General features: G+C 40.2%; 4 protein-coding genes across 4 annotated transcripts; 3 read left to right on the forward strand and 1 right to left on the reverse strand.

The window, feature by feature from the left end:
* Nucleotides 1–1,026: 1,026 nt before the first annotated feature.
* On the reverse strand, nt 1,027–3,794 carry nkiras2 (NFKB inhibitor interacting Ras-like 2). The gene is given in 5 exon segments (XM_020607322.1): nt 1,027–1,698; nt 1,701–1,890; nt 2,171–2,412; nt 3,361–3,475; nt 3,722–3,794. Coding segments are annotated over 4 exon segments (561 nt in total). The 5' UTR covers nt 3,455–3,475; nt 3,722–3,794; the 3' UTR covers nt 1,027–1,663.
* Nucleotides 3,775–10,868, forward strand: dnajc7 (DnaJ (Hsp40) homolog, subfamily C, member 7). Its single transcript, XM_020607321.1, has 14 exons — nt 3,775–3,931; nt 4,755–4,843; nt 5,007–5,131; nt 5,429–5,542; nt 5,851–5,925; nt 6,030–6,148; nt 7,769–7,922; nt 8,123–8,287; nt 8,431–8,522; nt 8,630–8,703; nt 8,817–8,963; nt 9,099–9,251; nt 9,392–9,454; nt 9,537–10,868. Exons 1-14 carry the CDS (start codon nt 3,858–3,860, stop codon nt 9,572–9,574), a joined length of 1,482 nt encoding a protein of 493 aa, XP_020462977.1. The 5' UTR covers nt 3,775–3,857; the 3' UTR covers nt 9,575–10,868.
* A 766-nt stretch (nt 10,869–11,634) lies between these two features.
* odad4 (outer dynein arm docking complex subunit 4) lies at nt 11,635–15,986 on the forward strand. Its single transcript, XM_020607305.1, has 11 exons — nt 11,635–11,905; nt 12,042–12,173; nt 12,344–12,494; nt 12,596–12,657; nt 12,839–12,980; nt 13,173–13,397; nt 13,495–13,702; nt 13,787–13,873; nt 14,022–14,218; nt 14,398–14,498; nt 14,577–15,986. Exons 1-11 carry the CDS (start codon nt 11,774–11,776, stop codon nt 14,610–14,612), a joined length of 1,473 nt encoding a protein of 490 aa, XP_020462961.1. The 5' UTR covers nt 11,635–11,773; the 3' UTR covers nt 14,613–15,986.
* Nucleotides 15,987–17,684: 1,698 nt separating this feature from the next.
* On the forward strand, nt 17,685–22,344 carry cnp (2'',3''-cyclic nucleotide 3'' phosphodiesterase). The gene is made up of 4 exons (XM_020607432.1): nt 17,685–17,798; nt 19,239–20,759; nt 20,856–20,977; nt 21,057–22,344. Exons 2-4 carry the CDS (start codon nt 19,277–19,279, stop codon nt 21,516–21,518), a joined length of 2,067 nt encoding a protein of 688 aa, XP_020463088.1. The 5' UTR covers nt 17,685–17,798; nt 19,239–19,276; the 3' UTR covers nt 21,519–22,344.
* The last annotated feature ends 433 nt before the right edge of the window (nt 22,345–22,777 follow it).

The following is a 22,777-nucleotide window of genomic DNA, read 5'->3' on the forward strand; positions in this document are numbered from 1 at the left end:
TTGCCAAGGCGATGAATATAAATGACTTTGCGGGAGGACCTTCTTGGTGTTACCGCTTCATGCAACGCAACCGCCTCTCTATCAGAGCACGGACAACTGTTAATATGTTACGTTAACATACCGCCTATTCACGTTATGTTAACAGACGCATATTCAGCCTGTTGTTCTCCATTTTATTGTTATTAAGATAACTTGCCTTTCAAGATGAAATGTATGTTCTTGGTCTCTGATTTTATGAAATATATTTCCCCCAAAAAGTGCGACTTATAGTCCAGTGCGACTTATATATGTTTTTTTCTTCTTCATTATGCATTTTTTGGCTGGTGCGACGTATACTCAGGAGCGACTTATAGTCCGGAAAATACGGTATATATATTTAAATACATACACACAGTGTTTTTCTGGAAGATCAGAGACATCTACTGGCCATAGGATATAGGCCATTACAACATGGTTAGGAACAAAAATGTATTTGTTTACAAAAACAAAAAAAAGCAACAAATATCAAGTGAACATCTTTTAATAATATGATGATTTTAAAACAAATGATCAATATTCACAAAAACTATGGATGATACATTAGTATTGATAGACTGGCACAAACACTTGAATATTTAATACAATAACAACAAATTTCTATTTTTCAAATATTAAAAGCTTCACATATATGACCTCATGCTGCACTCTTAATAAACAGGTTGAAGAACATAGCTGTGCTCTTATGGGTTGTATTTTTACAGCTCAGGTAAAATATACTACCTTTGACTTCAGTAATGACTGTAACTGTTGTGCTGGTAAAGAAATGACATTTTATTATACATGCTGTGTCCATGTATTTTTATGTGTCACAAACGGAAAAAGTAGCACCTTGCAGAAACTGATCTGAACATCTGTTATCTCACTACTAAAGCATGTACAGTGCAAGAAGGCCATCTATGGTGAGGAATGTTAAGCATTCACTCTACAACATGCAACAGTGAATCTCTTGTATAGTGTAACAAATCTCCAAACCAACAAACAGCACAGTTCATCATCAGTAATATATCAGTAAAATCCCTTCACCCATTTACAACATGTGAGATTCAGCATTTGTGTGATGGAATAATTAGGCAATAATGCTGCCATTTCTAAATCTGTCTGTACATGTAGAATACATGTACATAAAGTAGTAGCAAGTCAACATGTGTGTTGGTACTAATTTATCTACACAGTGCACACAATGAAACTCTGGACTGTTTTAGTATAAACTGAGATGATTGATGATTCACAGTAGTTGAAGAACTACATTATGTAGGTCCAACAATGGTAGTAATTGTAAAGAATGTGGATAGTTTAGCTGCATTCCAAACAAATAAAATGGGAATCAAAACCTCTTGCATTCTTCTCAGGTGATATAGGAATATTAATTGAAGAGATCACCATTTTCACTCAGTCAAGTAGTATTTCACCAAAACATCAAATACAGAGGCTATACCAGTACCAACAGTGCACACTGTACATAAAAACTATCAATCAACCATCCAAGTTACAATGAACCTGCCTTTCTGCTCATCATTTCTCTCAAAGCCATCTCTTACTACCTAAATCCTTGATAACATCAAAAACTGGTCTAGGGTTCCCTTTAACACACCTCCTGTCCCTTTTCATCCCAGTATCTAGTATTTTAGCTGTCAGTAGAACCACTGCCCTTATTCTTGTTGAGGACTTGCTCTGTGGCTGGGTCATTTTGCTGGCCAGGTAGACAAACGGTTCAATGAGTGTGCGTCGGTCCACCACTGACACCTCCCACAGACGCACCTTTTCGTTCTTCGCCCAGTTCTGGGCCATGTTAGAATCAACTCTCCTCTCATCCTGTCTGTCCTGCTTGTTACCCAGCACAACAATGGTCACCTGTGGATCACAGTCATTGGATTAGTCCCACACTGCCCTCATCAGCTACAGTACTAACAATGCCAACAGCTGTGGCAGGCTGTCTGTTGTGAATTAAAGAGATTCGAAAGGAAATAACATTGAAATTAATAATTTATTGATTTCATTGCAATGCATATAGAAATGGAATTGGGGAAAACTATTGTGGGGTCTCTTGCTTGGTCCCCTCTGAACTAACCCATCTTAATTAAAATAACCTTATATTAACCTTCCTAGGCATATGAATATGTTCAGTCCTCACCTCTTTCTTGTCTCTGTAACGGTCAATGTCCTTCTTGAGTGCCTCCATTCGCTTGAAGGACTCTTTACTGTCAATGCTGTAAACAAGGACAAAACCGTCTGCAAAAGTGTAGTAATGCCGAGGAAACTCCATCCCATCCCGGAGTCCACGGGTGTCATAGAAGCGCACCTGCTCTCGTGTGCCACGGTCAGTTTCAATGGAGCCAATGTATATATCCTCCAAGGTCTCCATGGGCTCTGAGCCTAATAATGAGTATACAAAGACAGGCACATATAATATGACATACTATGCAAGTATTAAGACAATGTGCAATTAATACATTGTAACTGAATATTTTTACATTTCCTCCCTTGAAATAAATAACAGTACACTTTATATGATAGGGTATCAGTAGAAGTAAATCTGTTCAATTTGACATATGATGATAATCCAAATTGCACACCCATTTGTGGTATTTTATTTTTCTATGGTCCATATTACAAGTTGCACATCACCCAGTGTTTTTACTTATTCTACCAGCTGTTCATGCTGAGTATTACCTGCTGACTGAAAGCAAAGCAGCAATTTGACTGGCCGCTGCAAGAACCTAACAGAAAATATTTCACTCTTTTTCTAGTCTATTTTTTGTTTTGTTGATGTTTCTGGAAACTAATGGATGATATTCACTTGTATAAAACCAAAATACATGAAAAAAAAAGTTTTAATTTGTTTAAAGCTCTCTGGTTTCCACCTTCATGTGCAAGTTACAGTATATACTGATTACCATGACTGAAACTGAAATACCATACTCTGCTTGTTCAGTTTCTATCTGTGAATAATACAAAGTCTATCAGACTGTAATGTAACATGATAAATGATACAAATTTCAAGCACAAAAAGGGAAAATTCTTCACATTCTCAGGTTCCATCATCTCATATGGCAGAATTTGCTGCATATCTCTGTCACATATAATATTAAAATCAATACATTTTGTTTTGTGGGCTGTTGGTCAGACAAAGCAAGACATCTGAAGATGTCACCTTGCATTTTGTGAAGCTGTGACTGGTGTGTTTTTGACGTCATACAGCAGAGAAACAATTGAGATTAATCGATAACCTGCAGTATCAAACTCGGCGAAAGGCAGCAGTGTTATTTGAATTATAAACTGATAAACATGTAATACAGTATTGTCACAAAATGTAGTATATACCTGCAACATGATTGGCATACAGTAATTGTTCCAGTACTGCAGTTTTACCAACTGCAACTTGGCCACAGACCACCACTTTACAGCTTTTGCCCATGACTCTTTCGTGTCGGAAAACCTGTTTGCCGGAGAACAGATTGAAACCCGTTGAGTCACATATTTTATCACAGTTTCAATATACACATTCACTGTAATAAATAGCTTACTAGTCTGTCTGCAGTATGTGACATTCAGAGATAGCTTAGCATCGTTATCTTATAGAGAGATACAAAGCAACGATACATACCAAGTATTTAATGTTATCTGAAACTGACTCGCCTGAGCAAAATGTGTCTTCAAAAGTATAAACACTGAAATGAACTACCTGCGTGTAGAAGTATTTTCTATAATAATTTTTACTTGCAAGCAAGCCGCTTTCTTTAGCTATCGACCTACTTCCTGTTTACAGTGTACGTAACTGACTGTAACGTGTAGCTCCGCCCCTCCTCGTTCACGGCAAAATGGCGACGGAGAACTGTGATTCTGTGAACATCGACTCTGACATGGACCTGCTCAGTGACGAAGAATTAGAAAGGTACTACAAATTAAGGCTATTTTGTCAACGACAGAAATAAATCTTTAACGAAGTCCTTTACTGATACGGGCAATCAAAATCAATGACATGTTAATTTTCTCGCCGCACAATGAAAGCTAACTAGCGCGCTATCGCTAACTGTTTAGCTAAATTTGGCTCCGGATACCTCTTAATGTTAGCTTGGTTGTCCTCCACTCCACTAGCTTCTATGCTGGGTTTAAGCACATTGTTTGTAACCTGTATGTAAATATAACTGTCATTATCTTTTGACTGTAACGATTGGTGTCCTCGATAGTTTTGCTTATACATAACTGTGATTTTTCCAGAATGGTAGTAGCTGGCTAACTATTTAATGACACCATTCACTCACTGTGTGCTCGTGATGTAAAACATGACAGGCTTCCAAAAAAAGTAATGGCAGTGGCCCACAGCATGGTGTCATATGTTCCTGGCTTAGCTCTCCCTGTCTGTTTCACAAAATAGCTACGTGTTTGATTGGAGTAGACATGTGCCCTGCTGGTTTTGCTCTTTCTATGTTTAGCTAACTCAGGCCAGTAAAATCCCCGATGCACGTCTCATTAACAGTCCTAGACGTGCTCTCTTTACACGTTTATGGATGTGATGCTCAGAATTAACGTGCTTACAATGTGAATAATAATGTTTGCAGGCAAGTTCAGTACCCACATAAAATTTGTAAGGCAAACCCAACCAGCAGAGCACCAGATATAGGCTAGTCATGCTCTGTCCTCACTGTCATTCATATCAAACCTCTGTGCTAAATTTGCATTTAACCTTTTTCCCCTGTCTACCCACTTTCACACAGGGAAGCAGAAGGCTTCAAAGAGCAGGGCAATGCCTTTTATGTCAAGAAGGATTATGCAGAAGCATTCAATTATTACACCAAGGCCATTGGTAATTATTCCCATATAATTTTGATCTTCCTGTTGTGTGTAAGTAATGTGTTAATAACTTGTTATACTGGATAGGCAACAACTTTTGAATTCTGTCTGACTTAGGTGGGGTATAAACAAACTTTCTTTTTCTTTTTTATTTATTTATTTTTATTTTTTTACAGACATGTGCCCAAAGAATGCAAGTTATTATGGAAACCGGGCAGCCACACTAATGATGTTGTGTCGGTATAGAGAGGCTTTAGAGGATTCGCAGCAAGCAGTGCGACTAGATAACACTTTCATGAAGGTGTGTCTTGCATGGGTTCATATTTTCAACTGGAGATGGTTTTACAACAGACCTTTAACCTTTAGCCTTTATGTTTTTTTTTTACAACTCTGAATGCAGTTATTTAGTACAGTTGAACAGTTTTATGTATGTAGTTATTTTGTCTATAGCAGTATATGCCGCCTCATTACATAAGCTGTAGCACATTCCTATAGTAGGTGAACGGTATACAAGATGTATCACAAAATTTTTGGCATTCAGTGCCCAACTGATTTTAACAGGGTTAGGAATTGAGGGATGATGTCACTTTATCCATAGGGCCATCTGCGAGAGGGCAAGTGCCACCTGTCCCTTGGCAATGCTATGGCTGCCAGCCGCTGTTTCCAGAGGGTTCTGGAGCTGGAGCCAGACAACAGCCAGGCACAACAGGAGGTGAGTTTGCCTCAGTGTCAGAGAGTGTGATCTGACAACTTGGACATGATTATCCGCTGTCGTAGATATGTTGACCCAGCTAGTGCAAATAAAGTGAAAAGTCAGATACTGGGTGTTTAAGAGGGGATCAGCTAGAGTTAATGTTAATTCCTAAAGAACATGTGAAAATTACTACCACTCCATGCATTTATCTGATTTCTGCAACCACTAAACACACATAGGAGAGTCAATTACTAGCTTTTAAGCAGTGAAGTTGGGTACTAGAGGTTCTTCTCATTGTCGATGAATATCACAAATTCCTTCGGCAGCTGAAGAATGCAGAATCCATCCTTGAATATGAGAGAATGGCAGAGATTGGATTTGAGAAGCGAGACTTCAGGATGGTAAGCTACTCAGTGGTAACTGTGTTTCATCATTTTGTCATTTTTGTGGTATGTTGCCAGTAACTGACATTTCAAGCAACACAAATATACTGTGTTGTCTGTAGGTTGTGTTTTGCATGGACCGTGCCTTGGAGTCTGCCTTGGCCTGTCACAGGTTCAAGATACTTAAGGCTGAGTGTTTAGCCCTGCTGGGGCGCTACCCTGAGGCTCAGTCTGTAGCCAGGTAAGATTGCATATTTGAGAAATTCACTTACTCAGTTGGCATTTTTGGAATTTGTCACAGTCAGGGTGAAAGCAGAATTGGAAACAAGAGTGTGCATGTGCCTTATTATAGCATACCAGCTCCATGCAACTGTTATTATGACATAAGTAAAATGCTCAAAATAATAGTAAAATCAGTCAAATTATGACAAATGAGCAATCCCTTATTACAGAGCTCTGTAGAAATCAGGAAAAACCATAAGAATTTTATTAGACTTTGGTCACTGACTGCACCAGGTTTACTGCATGATTACATTCCTACTAATTTCCTTTAACAGGTCCTGATAATATTGGCCCATGGTTGCTGACCATAGTGAATGCATCCCTGGCAGTGTCTCCCCCAGAAAATTTTTCAGGCGAGGTAGCAAGAGGACGTTAGAGGTTTTAACGTGCACGTGCAAACATTTTTGGTTATTTATTTTTCGCACAACACCAGACTTTTGGTTGGTAACCTCCATGTGTTTTATGGGTAACAATAATTACAACACAGATTCGCTCTGTGATGATTACTTAGGGATTTAATTATGTTGTTAAACTATTATAACTCTGATTACGGACATATTGTAGCTTTGGTGTAACTTATTGAAAATGCAGACAAGAGACAAATACAGTGATATTGCGGTGCCACACGAAAATATTAAATATCACAAACTTATGGTAACTTAGAGAAGCCTGGGTGAAGAATTGGTAAAGGTAACGCCTCGATTCCATAAGCCTCGGTGTATGTATGAAATCCATTAAAAGCAGTATTCTTAGGTTACTCTCATACATGTTTTTCATGTATTCCCAGGTTTATTTGTTTTTCTTACCAGAGCTGTCAGAAGCTAATCAGATTGAAGCAGGGAGGAGACATGGAGAGAGGCACCTGACAGACACTCCCAAATGCAAATGAGGGTCAAATGAGTCTTTACATGAGTGTATATTGGAGGGTACTACATAAAAAAAAAACTGGGCTGCTGTGTAGGCATGGTAGGGGGCTCTCATTGGCATGGTAGCCTGTCCAGCCTGTACTATTATGGGGGAAACACTGCCTGGTCTCTGGTTATGTACCTAACATTGGCTACTGGTCAGCCCCTTCTACAAAACCTCATCTGGACCCAAATCTGCAGTAATTTGAGGCCAATTTCAAAATTGCCTCTCATTTCTAAAATATAGTCTAAACTTTTCCATTCATGTTATGCGTCTTGTGCATTCATGAGGAATATTTTGAAGATCAGACATTCTCTATCTTTTGAATGTGCTGAGAAGCGTATCCACACGTCTGTGTCCTCACACTTGAATTATTGCGGTTCTGTATAAACATCAGGTCATTTGCGCTCGATCACCTTGTTTATTTGTCTTGATAATGACGATGGAAGGGTGTGGTGTTTGTTCTCAGAGGTATGGACAGTCATTTTCAAAGCTAGCTTCTTCCATTATGAACATGCCATTTACTACATTCCTTTGTTAAATAACTGCATCAATGTCAGTTGTCATTTCACCTTTTTAAAGGTGATAACGTAAAATGCCATGTTTTTAGTGTGATTCCTCTTTGTTGAATTTTTTATTCCCTTTAGCACTGACATAATTTGTTTCCATTCAGTGATATTTTGCGAATGGACTCCACTAATGCGGATGCACTGTATGTGCGTGGTCTTTGTCTATACTATGAGGACTGCATTGACAAGGCTGTCCAGTTCTTCGTCCAAGCTCTGCGTATGGCTCCAGACCATGACAAAGCCCGGCTCGCGTGCAGAGTGAGTGTTTTATAAATCAATTCAACATTTTTTGTGTGTGAATTCCTAAAAATACAGCCAGAAAGGGACTCTGTATTGTAAAATCATCTATGAAAGTGTATCATTGTGGTTTTCTCTGAACTATTTTGAGTCTGATTGAATTTGCTGGTAGGTTAGCACAGAGCATGTTTTAATGTTGATCTGTGCTGTTGTCTTCTTAGAATGCTAAAGCACTAAAAGCCAAGAAGGAGGAGGGGAACAAGGCATTCAAGGAGGGAAACTTTGAGGAAGCCTATGAGCTGTACTCTGAGGCACTAACAATAGATCCCAACAACATCAAGACTAATGCCAAGCTGTACTGTAATAGGGCCACTGTTGGATCTAAGGTGAGCAACATGTACACTGGTATTTACCAAGTTGTGTGTGTTACACTTTCTTTTGTCACATCAAATGAAACAGGCTGTTACCTTTTCTTCTTTATCTCTGCTTTGCATGGACACACTGTTTTTTTCTTCTGTTTCATTGTAAGCTGAAGAAAATAGACCAGGCCATAGAAGACTGCACAAAGGCCATTAAACTGGATGAGACCTATATCAAGGCCTATTTACGGAGAGCACAGTGGTATGTTCAGGGTTTCTAACTTTGTTAAAATATATGAAGTTACATTGTGTTTGGGTTTTCATAATCGACAAAGGAACAATAACATACTTATACATAATGTGCTGCAGCTACATGGACACAGAGCAGTATGAGGAGGCAGTGCGAGACTATGAGAAGGTTTACCAGACAGAAAAGACAAAAGGTGAGAATTTGACGACTCTGTTTTGACTGGGCTGTTGCAGCTTTCAGAACAGCTGTGTCTTCCTTATTCAGATTTATTACCTGTTGACCTGTCCTGTCCTTTTTATTCTGTAGAACACAAGCACCTCCTGAAAAATGCCCAACTGGAGCTAAAGAAAAGCAAGCGGAAAGATTACTACAAAGTGCTCGGGGTGGATAAGAATGCCACAGAAGAAGAGATCAAGAAAGCATACCGCAAACGGGCACTTTTACATCACCCAGGTGCTTAATTGAACAAACATTTTTCCAGCTGTATTTATTAGTCAGCTTTGTGCTTATCTACTTAATCCTGCAGACAGTTGTCTCTTGGCCAAAATTATTTTTTGTTTTTGTGGTGGTTGTTTTCCTTCTCTTTAGATCGCCACAGTGGAGCTAGTCCTGAGGTGCAGAAAGAGGAGGAGAAGAAGTTCAAGGAAGTGGGCGAGGCTTTCAGCGTGCTATCAGACCCAAAGAAGAAGTCTCGCTATGACAGCGGCCAGGACCTGGAGGATGAAGGCATGAACATGGGAGGTCAGTGCCTGGGCAAGCTTTGGGGTAGGAGGTCTCAAGGGTGAATAGATTAAAATATGTTTACAGTTTTATTGTCAGAAGGTTCAACTGGGCTGGAAAGTTCTCTGTTGACATTATTGCTTGCATTTTGGCTCCGCCAGATTTTGATGCCAACAACATTTTCAAGGCATTCTTTGGAGGCCCAGGGGGTTTTAGTTTCGAAGGTAAGCTATGCCCTGATGTTGTCATTTTAATAAGACAGTCAGTGTATTTCAGTTACTGACTTGTTTGACTTGTTTATTTCAGCATCTGGACCGGGAAATTTCTTCTTCCAGTTTGGGTAATTGGAGGATTTGTCTACCTAAAGAGTTATTACATCAGGACTTTTCAACAATGTCAACCGCCAACTCACCATCCATATTTAATGACTGACTGACAGACAAGTCAGATTCTTGTCTATGCCATTGAATGCAATCTAATGATCACGCGCAGCAAACGATTTAATGCCCATATAGCAAGGACACCAAGACAGCTCAGACTGAGTTGTTAGTGTTACTGGTTTTGAATTTGGTTTTCTTCCTTCCAGAAAGAAGGAAGAAACGACAGTGACTACCAACACTGGTTCAAATATTTTCAGGATTTTTCAGATAGGAGAGATTGTGCAGCTGTTCTATCAGAGCATATACGGATCCATGCAAGACGTGACATCCTGGGGAAATCTTTCAGATGCAACTGAACAAATGAGCACGCTAATATCCAGCTTGTCTCAACTTACTGCTGAGGGGGTATTCTCTACATGAAAGTTCAGTACTTGCTTAATGATTTCTGAAAAAAATCACTGAGCAAGAGGAACCTTCCCCATTTGAGGAAACTGTGTTGGCTGCTGTGAATTTGCACTGAAAACCTCCTCCCTGTTATAAGCCAGTAGGAGCACTTGAGAATTTTTTTTTAAATTCACAACAGCTGGAGCCTAGACCTACACATACAGTACAGCTGAAGCACACTAGAAAGACAACAGTAGAGACAGCTGTGCTGTCTTTGTTGCCAGCACAGCTGCTCTCCCTCTTGTTGTCACAGGTTTTGTGTTTGATGTTGCCATTCACAGATTGCTGCATTGTACATTTTACTGGAATGTAAAGTGTTAATTTGTGATAATAGTTGATTTTTTTTTTTTATTTTGATATGTATATTTATTGTAAATTTCCTGTCTGATAGAACAATTGCTGTAAGGTGAGGACATTTTTCTCTTGTGTGAAACTTTGAAAGTGGCACCAATTATTACACAAATTCAGGAAGATAAATGTTATGCTTGGTCTGCATGAAATATTATAGAGAAATAGATTATGCTCTTTGTGTTTCTTGACTGTGATGCAAGCCTTCTAATTTTACTCTGCAACACACAGACATAAAAATAGAACACATTTGAAATGTGATATGTGTCAAAGAAGGTCAGGTGCTGTGTGATGATGGAAATCTGACAATGTTCAGTTACTTTTTGAGAATTGTATTTTTCTCTTGGTGCACTTTATGAAGAAAAGTGTCCTCAGCTTTGCTCATTGTTTTGCCCTTATGGTAAACCATCCTCTCTTTACCCTTGACAAGTACCAGCCATGTCAATAAAGTTGGGTTTCCCCATAATTTTTTCTTTTTTTAAGTCATCTAGTATTTGTATTACTAACTCTGTCAAAATTAATATTTTGATTATTAGGTTATGTGTTATTAGAGTATTATCTGTTGGTGGGTCCAGGCCCACGGTGACAAACTACTGGCCCAAACTACCTAGACGAATGCTTGCAATTTTGTTTAGTTGAATGTTTTTGAATGAAGTCTTTTTGCTGGTTTTGATTGCGGCAAAGGAAAAAGTCAGCCTTGGATTACATCTGTGGTTCAAGAACAAAGGGGTTCTTGACTTATGCAGCAAATGGCACCAGAGGGAGGTTGCAGCCTGTTGGGTATGGTAGTTGATTTTACACGCTTAGTATTCTCTTAACCAGGGCCCTTGCACTTTTGAGTTAGTTTGGCTCCTGGTGTCATATCAGTGTGTCTGCTGTATTTCTGTTTCACTCATTTTCTGGGGGAACAATGAAAGCGCAAAAGAAAAAGTCCAGCTCAAGTCAGAAAATTTCTGTAACCAATTTAAAATCAAGAAAATTAAGAGGTGATGTGTCATCATCATTACAGATGTCAGGTGGAGAGATGTGTGTTTCTTAATGAATCAGTAAACATGATTATAATTACTATTGGTATTTTTACATTGTGTAAATTTTATTTAAGCCTATATGGCCAAGTTGGGTATACAATAGGCAACCCCCCCCATCACCTCCCTGCAATGAGCCCTCAGGTCCGTCCCTGGTTATTAACGTGTACAGTATGTGTAATGTTGTGCTACATTAGACGGACTGAAGGTGGCGCTGTTTCCCCGATTCTAGTTTGTTAGTGCCGTTGCTAGGATACCAGTGGCCCATCCATGCTGTTCATTAGTTTGCTAGATACTTCCCACGAATGTCAGCCGTGCTTTGAAGAATAAGTTTAAAGTGCATAGAATGTCAGACACAGATGGAGACCACGACAGTCAAAAGCCAAAGAGCGTAACGTTACCTTCAACTTTGACAGCCGATGGGGATTGGCTCTACCTTAAAGGAGAGTATAAAAAGGCTATAGACAGCTTCACGAAGGTACGTTGGGTAGCTAGCTTGCTAGTTAACGTTACCTAGCTAATGTTAGGCATGAACTGCAGCTTAAGGCCGACGCTTAACTACATTTACAAACTGCAAAATGTCAACTTTTAAATACGTTATGTCTTTTTTTTAGGCACTGACTTTAAAACCTAGCGACAAAAACTGCTATGTTGGCCGATCCAAATGTTACTTGAATCTGGGGCAACCTGAAAACGCTTTAAAAGACGCAGAAGCTTCACTAAACGAGGACAAATCATTTTTTGAGGTAAAGAGCAGATTACAGAAATATTTGCTGGGGCCTTCTACTGTCAAGGCAGAAAGAATAATTGCTATATTTACACTATATGGCAGCCCTACTGTCTGCACCCTGTGCTAAGATGGGATCATTTGTGAAAAGGGAAGCTTATTAGCACCTATTTTATCATACATTTTTAGGGATTGTACCAGAAAGCCGAGGCTTTATACTACATGGGAGAATTTGAGTTTGCACTGGAGTTTTACCACAGAGGACAAAAGCTACGTCCACAAATACAGGAATTCAGACTGGGTATCCAGAAAGCACAGGAGGCCATAGAAAACTCTGTTGGTAATAAGCGATGTGTAATAGTATTTTATGGCTTACTCCAAATTGTCACGGCATATGACATCCTGCATCAAAAACCAAAACCATTTGTTCTCCTCTGCCAGGCTCTTCAACTGTAAAACTAGAGATTAAGGGAGACCTATCATTTCTGCAAAAAGAAGAAGAGGTGAGTCGTCATTGCTTTCCCCTTCAGCAGTCCAGTCTTTAACATGCATGACTGGATGCCGAGCTTTTCTAAGCATACAGTAATTGAAACTAATGGGTCATCACATAATTAACTATTTTTTTATGTAATGTTTAACGTGTCCTCCCTTCTGATACACAATATTGTTTTTGTAATGGTACAGAGGGCACAGCCAATTACTGCTATTCAGCATATGACAAAAAAACACACCTCAAAGAGTGCTAAGAGCGAGAGGACAACCAAACAGATGCTGAGGGAGTTTTACAGTGACAAGAAATACCTAGAAAACCTGTTGAAAGATGAAGGTACTGTTTTATTTGTATGTATATCCTGATCTGACTATGCGTTTGTCCCCACACTTTAATTTGCTTTTACTGTGGCTTCAATTATAGTAGTTTTTCCACCAATCCTAATTGATCAGTGTTTATTTAAACACGTGCAGTGATGTTTCTTACTTTTAATAGACTAATATTTAAATGTGACACAATGGTCTGCAGACTTGGTAAACGGCAAGACAAAGGGTGGGGAAAGACTGCAGGATGTTATTCAGAGCAGCCTCACATACCTTGACACCTGCACCGAATTCTGGAACCAGGAGAAACCTATTTGTACCCAGGAAAAGGACCGTAAGATCATGCAGCAAACATGTAGCCAGCCCCATTACAGCACACCCTCTGGTCTGGCTCAGTTTCTCCTGAAGAGTCTGGATGACATTGACAAAGGTAAACGGGCTTTGTGTAAGTTGCTGTTCTCACAGGTTGGCATGTAGGTGCTTTACTTTTTAGATTAAAAATGCTTACTGTATGTTTGTCATCTTAGAGTTGACATCTGGAAATGCAAAAGGTAGTCTGAAGAAGGCGGAAGAAGTCATGAAACTAGTGCAGGGATGGTCTGAGAAGGAGGTTCCAAATAAGAAAGAGGTTTTGGCCACCCTGCACGGTTGCATTGGGAATGCACTGATTGACCTGGGAGACATGGACAATGCATTAAACCATCATCAAAAATACTTGAAGTTGGCTAAACAGTGGTGAGAATCTGAAGAAATTGCACAAGAGAAGTTAATGTATCCTATGCCAGGATTGTGTAAATGCTAGTAATCTGTTATCAACAGCAAACTCCCAGAAGCAATGTCCAGTGCATTGGACAACATTGGAAGGGTCTATGCCCAAACTGGACAGTTCACACAGGCCATTGAGTTGTAAGTAAATAATAAATGCATCTGCACTTGTGAAATATCACATATTTCACATATCACATCATGTTTTACACCAAAGTATGATTCTGGAAAGACTTGTTTATTGATGACATATTTATTTCATTTTATTCGCTCTGTGTTTACAATTCAGCTGGGAAAAGAAGATTCCCCTGGTCCGTGGTGGTTTAGAGAAGACCTGGTTGTTGCATGAGATTGGTCGGTGTTACTTGGAGCTTAATCGCTATGAAGAATCCCGGGACTATGGCGTCCGTTCACTTGCTGCAGCTGATGAAATTGCCGATGGGAAATGGCAGATAAATGCCAATGTTTTGGTGGCACAATCACAATGTAAGTGTATACTGTATTACTTCATGTTAGGGGTTTTGATAAACAGTATCATGTCATCTTATTTGATTGATATTTAACTATTTGGAGGATTTAGTGGCCTACTCAAAGGCTGTTTTCATTGTACAAACTCCACTACTGACTTGATCTTTAATAGTAATCTTCACTCTGTTTAACATTAGTTAAAATGGGAAACTTTGAAGCCGCTGTCACCCACTTTGAGAGAGCCCTGACCTACGCTGGACTTGAAGAAGACGACTCTGCCATGAATGCAATTCACAAGGTTGCCACTTTGTTGTCATCAGTTTCCCTTTGCCAGTTCCATTTTTGATTTCTGACATTTGTCAATTCTAATTTTCAGGCTCTTCATGAAGCACAGCAACAGCTATCACAATGAGGAAGTATCCAGTCAAGATTGAGTGCAGCTGGAGAAAATGAACGACCGGTGACTGAAATGAGTCGAGTAAAAGTCAACTCCCTCAAAAGGGCAACTGACATATTTGTTTTTATGAATGAAATACATTAATACTTTTGATGAGAACCTTAGATATAACCATTTCTAAGGCTCTCACTAATTGTATTAAAATGCCAGACAAAGTGTGATATAGATTATCAGTTTGTTGACAGATAGTGAAAACAGATGTTATATGGGCACCTTCACCAGATGTATTTCAATTTGAGATGTTTTATTGTTTTCAGTTAAAATTTGTTAAGACACTAGCTGATGCATAAGACCCAGTATTCGCTTACAGGTCCTCATGCACATAGGCAAGTTTTGAGTAAGTAACCTCTCACTGGTTAAAATACAAACACTAGTATGAAACAAATATGGGTTGTGCTGGTGGGGTTCATACATGATGAAACTATGAAGTTATTATTGGGAGCTTTGGCCTCACAGTGTTACAGACAGTAGTGAACTAGTGCTAATAAATTTGGCATGTTAAAGGAATTTGGTTATGTATCTCAAATGAAGGCCTCATAAATCTTGACAAAATACCACTATTGTGTAAATGCAAACTAGTCTTGTCACTGACTGTGAGGATAACATTTTGGGATAGGAGCAAAATAACATATAAAATGGCTGGTCTATACCATCTGTGTGTGTGTTGATACTAGATATTTTTCTCATATTAGTAAAATACAGTGTGAGCTGAAAACAGCAAATAGTGTAAAATGGGAGGAAACCATATGTGTTTTTTAACTTTACTGATGTGCAACACAGTTGTTTACCTAGATACTGTATTCAGTACATACAGACAAATACTAATCCAGCAAAAAAGAAAAATGTACACATTTGTGTAAAAGTTTTAGCCATTAAAAGTCTAGTTTTTATTTGACAATTGGAACCAAAAATAAGTAAACAAAACCAAGTCACCATTTGGTTTGACCAGCCTTTGCTTTTAAAACAACCAATTCTCCAAGGTACACTTAAACATAGTTTTTCCATATTTTTAGAGAATTTGCAACAGTTCTGGTGGATTCAGACTATAATCCCAGACTGACTCCATGAAAATGAGCTCAGTGCACTGTCACTGAAAAGTGTTTTCTATGTGTCTGGCTGTGTTTCTGAGGTTGTTGACATGCAGCAGAGTGAATTTCACACACATGCCTTATGATGTTGCATGGTGGATAAGAATCTAAACATCTAAAGCACATAAAACCATTGCATATTATGATACATATTCTTACAAATCAAGTTAAAAAAATAAAGAAAAAACAAACTTTCTTAGTTTGAACGAGGTGGCAAGTCAAGTATGCATCTGTTTCAGTGAGAATGGGGAAATAGATCAACCTAGAGAACCATTCTTAGAATCATCATCATCATCCTTTATTAGCAGACTCAAGGTCCATACAAAAAAGAAATAAAAGAAAAAGAAAGGATATAAAAGAATAAAAATAAATAAATAAAAATCATAAAAGACATTTATACCAATGTTTCCACAGAGAGGATTGGTAACGTACTACACTAAAACCAGGATTAGCCAGCATCATTATAAGACTGTTCTCAGAGTTATTCACACGACAGATAAATCTGTACATCAGGTTTCTCATTAATGCCTGAAAGGTACTAACATGGACCTGTGAACACAACAGACTGGCGCTGGTGGACCTAGGCTTCTTAAGCAGAATCCTCAAGGCATCATTATAAGCAACTTTAAGTTTCTGTAAAGTAGCTACCTTATATTTACACCACAATGGGGCAGTATACAACGGTGTACAGTATGTTCTGAACAGATGAACTTTAACATTAGCAGAACACATGTGAAATTTCCTAACCAACATATTAGCTTGAGCATACAAAATGCGACACTGCCGATATATATCCTCATCATCAGAAAGCTGATCTGTAATGAAATGTCCTAAATATTTAGTTTTTCTACAGACACTCAACCTTTGTCCAGACAAACAAAAGTCTGGGAAACAAAGTTCTTTGTCCCCTTTAGTCCGACAGATCAGTACAACACTCTTTTCTGCATTATATTTCACATCATACTTCAATCCATAGTCCGAGCACACATTCAGCAGTTGCTGAAAACCAGCACTGCTGGGCGAAAGTATGGCCAAATCATCAGCATACATAAAATGATTTACAAGATTAGGGCCTATCATACATCCAGTGTTACATTTATTCAATTGTTCAAACAACTCATCCATATATAAGTTAAACAGGGCTGGTGACAGTAGCCCCCCCGGCGCACCCCATTACAAACACCAAACGAGGCTGAAATAGTCCCACCCCATTTAACCTGCATCTTCTGATTAGAGTACCAGTATGCCAAGATTCTCACAATGCTATCAGGAACCCCTTTTTTGCTTAATTTATCCAAAAGCTTAAAGTGATTAACCCTATCAAATGCCTTGGACGCATCAATAAAACCCATCAAGACCGAGGAGTTTTGTCTGAGGTACTTCTGTGCTACCTCCTTCAGACTGTAGATACACAGATCTGTCCCCAGCTTGGATTTAAAACCAAACTGATTATGTGTGGTTGTTATACAATGACACAGGCGATCAAGCAATATCTTCTCAAGAACTTTAGATATAACACTGGCCAAAGCTATTGGTCTATAGTTATCCAGACTCCCAACTTTGCCAGCTTTGTCCTTCATAACAGGCACTAAGGTAACAGACAAAAAAGAATCAGGTAGCAAACCATGAGCCATGAACCCAGAGAAGCACAAAGCAAGCAACACAGCAATCTTTGGGCTTGCATGCCCAATATGAATATATACTCTCTCTTATGTTGTTGCATATCCTACATTTTGTTTTGGAGTTTGTTTCTCAAAAAACATTTAAATTAGATGAAATTGTGTGAAATAAAATTACGTTTAAAATTCTATTCATAGGAATTGTGCAGATATGTTTGTTACTCGGTTTTTAAAAACATCCTTGCAGTAGCATTCTTCCGGTCCACGGGGGCGTGTCTATGGCCCCGCCCGGGTGCGCGTTCCCGGGAATTTCCGTTTCTCCCCTTGAAGACTGGAGCGAGTAGACGCCAGAGCTGAGGAGTGCCTTGTCATTGTATCCAGAGGAGAAACGCGTGGTCAGTGGTGCCACGGAGAGCTTCGCTGCAGTGTAACCGGTAAGCTGGCAGTTTCGTAGTCGACAGCCTGTCGTATCATATGCTAAAACTCATCCGTCATTTAACACAAAGTGCGTAAAATAAATTCTTCCAGTAACAGGCATTGACTTGTTTTTGCCCCAAAACATCCAACTTGTTCAGACGTGGCGCTTTAGCTACTAATATTTTCTGCCTGCCAGGCTAAAATGTTTTTTGTCTGGCGTGCTAACCTCGCATGCACGCCACTCCCCGCCCGCCACAGTGTGCTTATTAATAAACTTGTTAATATTCTAAATGTCGTTTTCCTGTGTTTCCAACGAGATTTGAGTGCACGCGGCTTCGGACACTTCTGTTGAAATACCTTTTTATTTTTATTTTTTGGTTCTTTAGTTGGTGTATTCAAACTTTGCTTTAAACAAGCCACCCTCTTCCTTACTGCGACATTTAGCCTACTGGTGCCAATTGTCTGTGAAATGGAAAGAAGTTTCAATTTCCCTTTTCTTCTGTTTCGGTGAAATACCAAGCTGGAAAGACCTAGTGCTCAATCAGCACCAGTTTCTTTGTTGCTACATTGCAGCCAGTTGTGAAAGCTTCCCCTTCTGTCTCATGACACGACGTGGTTTCGCACACGTTGAATTCTGAGTTTATTGACAAATAACACACTGGTGTTTGTTTAGATGTCATCTCAGGCCGCTATACGGTGAAGTAACCACACTTTTCTGCCATATTTTCTTAATTAGTCTTTGTTTGCCGGCGAGGTTTGGCGCAGTAAAATTTCCCTTGCTCCGTTTGAATTTAGTCACGCCTGTGTTTCTACCACGTTACTGCTGTCTTTATTTTAACATGCATATGGGTTTTAAACTATCAAGTCATATGGGACACACCCACTCTTCTTTCTCTAGCTCGAGGGCGTAACAGGGCTGCTGAACAAAAAGGTAGCTGCATGGCCACACTGTCAAATTTTTAGGTGTTGAGAAACCTCCTCTTTAAGACATTGAGCATAGTCCTCAAAGCAATTTAGATTTTGGTTTCTAGGAGGCAATGTGGTCTTTAAAAAATGCAAATTTCACAGTTCTCTCCATTTAAATGGCTTTGGTTAAAGAACCAATTATATCAGATTAACATAAATGTGATTAAACGTGCATAATGTGTAGCTGGCTCTTCCTAAATTAATCTTGGGTAGATTTCATTCGAAGTGGTGTGCACAGAATCCTAAATGAATAACTTGCTACAGCCTTGTTTTACTATTCAAACTTTTAAAACCTTAATTTGACTAGTAACTGAAAAGTAAAACTGTACTGAAGCCACAGTATGTGGGGAAACGTGTTAAAGTGCACAAACATTTGGACATGTCTTCTCATTGAATGGTAAAGAGTAAATGACGGGTAGTATGTGGCTTACGAATTTGGTCATCACTGGTCTGATTTATTTATTTTTTCTCCGTTAATTTATGCATTTAAGGTACATGGTGGTGTTCAAAGTCAGACTTTAAGCCAGGTATGGATACTGAAACAACTCCACAGCAACAGGAGGCTGTCGTGGAAAAAGATGCAGCAAAATCAGAGGATGCCTCAGATGCTGAGAAGCCACAAGCTGCTTATGAAGAGGCTGAAAAGTCTGCAGTAAATGGTCATGATGCACAAGTCACAAACTTGAAAGAAACAGAAGAGTCAGTTGTGATAGATAAAGTGACAGCAACTGAGCAGAAAATGGAACCTGTGAACATTTTGCCCAAAGAAGAATCTGAAGCAGAGCCTGTGCCTACTGCAGTGACGGCACCAGAACCAGGTGAGTTATCTGAAAAGATCTCTCACCCAGTTTCAGCTTTGGAAACGAAACCAGAAAACGTTCAGCCTGAACAACAGCCTGTGCCAGAGAATGACCCAGAAGGTTTGCTTATGCAAGCACCTCTGGCTGAGAGCACCCCAGAGCCAGCGACACTGGCAGAATCTGTTCCAGAAGCTCAAACATTACATGAATCAGCCACGATGCAGCAGCCAGTAGATACGCAAGAACCCAGCAAAGAAGATAAAGTGCTAGAACAAGTGGAGGCACAAGCAGAATTGCAGACTAAAATGGATACAGGGGCAGGAGATGCTGTCAAAGAGCAGGAGCCAAAAAGTGACATCATAGCTGAGCCTGCAAAGGAGGGGGAAAAGCCAAAGCCAGAAGACTCTGAGAAAGCAGCAGACACTGCATTGGTGGCAGAAGTTTCCTCAGAAAAGCCAGCTGAAACTGAAATGTCAAAGGAGGAGAAATCAGGTTGCCAGAAAGAAGTTGAACCTGAAACCGCAGCTGAGTCTGTTGCTCTGAAGGGAGCTCAGGCAGAAGGTGAAGATGTTAAATTTAAGGAGAATGAAAAGGAAGAGGATTCTGTCCCTGCACCTGGTTCCCTGTCCTTTGCCCTCCTAGAACAAGAGCAGACCAAAGATGCCTTGTGTATGTGCCGCACCCTTGTTGTCCTCAGAGGCCTTCCAGGAAGTGGTAAAAGTTTCCTGGCACGTGCCATAGCCAATACCTACAAAGACCAGTGCTCTGTCATCTCTGCGGATGACCATGGTGTAAAGCCAGAGGATGTAGAATCATCTGCAGGTGGATACAAGGCTCTGGATGAGGCTGTCGTGGCCTGCTGCAGTGCAGAAACGGCTTCCCCTCTGCTGATAGTGGTGGATGACACCAACCACACCCAGGATCGGCTGGCCCGCCTGCAGGAAATTGCTGAGGAGCACAGTCTTGTTGCTGTCTTCCTGGAGCCACAAACTGAATGGAGAAGAGATCTAGCACAGCTGACCAAGAAGACGAGCCGTGGGCTGGAGGTGGCTCAACTGGAAACCCTGAAAGGTCCACTTGAGGAAATGTCCATTCCTCTTTTCTTTGCCTGGTTTCTGCTGTCCTCTGTCCAGGACAAGGTTGGTTCCACATCACTGGACTTCCTGAAAACACTGCAGACTTTGGAAGCTTTCAAGAAACACATGTCTGACTGTGAGTATTTGAAGTTGCATATAATAATGGTAATTCAAATCTAAGCAGATTTATGTATAATTGTTTAAGAAGCAACTGATATTTCTTTGTATTCAGTCAAAGCTGAGAAGGAAGTGGATCTGGAGCAGTATTTTGAAGCCAAAGGAGTCCTCCACTGTACTACAAAATTCTGTAACTATGGAAAGGCAGAGGGAGCCCAAGAGTACGCACAGAAGCAGGTAGGAAACCTGTAATTTAATGGCTCTCATAGCCAGATGTGATTTTAGGAATGTAATTTTTTTTCTTCCTGCTCTACAGGCTGTTAAAGATTTCTATGGTTCTACGTCTGAGCTGTCACTTAGTGCCCTCTTTGTCACTCCCCGCACTGTCGGTGCCAGAGTGTCCCTCACTGAGGAGCAGCTTCTGCTGTGGCCAGCCGATGCTGAAAAGGAGGCAGAGTCTGTCCCTGCAGCTGCCTCTCTGCCTCTGGGAAGCCGCGCCCACATTACTCTGGGGTGTGCAGAGGGTGTCGAGCCAGTTCAGACAGGTCTGGATCTGCTTGAGATTCTGGCCCTGCAGCAGGAAGGCCAGCAGGGGGAGCTGGTTGAGGAGATGGCGCTCGGCTCGCTCACCTTCTATGGAAAAGGAAGGTGGCTGCTCAGCCTCAGAGAGCCCATCTGCGCCCCAGCCTGCTTCTCCGGCTACTATACGTACAAGGAGCCGGAGCTGACCAAAAAAGAACCTGAGAAGAAAAAGAAGCCAAAGTGCACCATACTGTAAATGGCAGCCAATGGGGATGTGTGGCTGGTGAATTGAAATGTAAGCTGTGCAGTGTTTAGGAATCCAACCACCCTGAATTTACAAGCAATGTGCCTTTACTGTTGATTTGCACCACAACCCAAGATGCGTTTAATTCAGTTAGGGTTGTTGTCGACTAGGAATATCTTGTTTCACATATCAGTGCCAGAGTTGCAGGACCTGGCTGTTTTGCTGAGGTGTTAAGTAGAATAGCTTCCTCCTGCAGCTCCAGTTATCCAAAACTTTAGGTGTCCTCTTCTGCACATGTCAGTGTTTCTTAGTACTAAGCTGTGAATGATAACATAGGTACTTTGATTGCATGCGTCCCAGTTAACGGTATTAACACATTCCTGACCTGCTAAATGTAGCTCTTCCTCTGTAACATGTGGGGTGTTTCCTTTTGGCTTAGTTGTAAGCTTAAAAAAAGTTAGACACTTCCTGTGTGTGTGCAGTCTAGTAGTTGTTACAATAGCACATGGGCCAAAGTTAAGTGTATTGAAATGAATGTTTGTAGAGATCCTCCCTTGTAAAATGTTTGCATTGCGCAATGGGAGAATGCTGATGAATTTTGCATTTGCTAAGCTTACACTTAGTAATTATCAGATGCTGTGAATACAAGCCCATGTTTTGCAATCTTTTCTACTGCACCACTTTTATTCCCTTTGAACAGCACTTCATGTGTGGCATTTCGATTTCTCCTCTGTGACTGTAATTCTGAAAGAGCAACTCCTGCTTTGTGTAGCTCTTATGAATCACTATTTTTGCACTTGTTTTCTACACTTAATAAAGAACATGCCTTGCTCCAGTACTGGAATTTTCTGTGTTCTTAATGCTCCTTGGTGATGAGCCTGCAGAGGGACATGTGGGACAGGTTGTTCAGACATGGTTCAGTTCTAGTAGTTGACAATCTAAACCAGCAGAGGGAACCCATCACTTACTCCATGCTGACAAAGACAGAAATAAACGGATGGGCTCCTTGCTAAGGTGGTTTTTATTTATAATCTCAGCTTCATAGCTCACTGCTTTTATGACTTCAAATATTCTATATTCACAGGTTGCACCATTCGTCTGATCTGTATCCAGCTTGCCCTTTCCCACCACAGGTTACTGTGTAGATGGTGTAACAGCTGCCTGTGATGGAGCAAGTGGAATATGCCACTTATTATTTGGTACCTCCGTGGTGCATCACGTGTCGGGTTTACACTGAATTAACACATTTAACTGCACCTAAACTGCATTTA

The sequence above is a fragment of the Monopterus albus genome, unplaced genomic scaffold, assembly GCF_001952655.1.
Source record: "Monopterus albus unplaced genomic scaffold, M_albus_1.0 scaffold85.1, whole genome shotgun sequence".
Taxonomy (NCBI): Eukaryota; Metazoa; Chordata; class Actinopteri; order Synbranchiformes; family Synbranchidae; genus Monopterus; species Monopterus albus.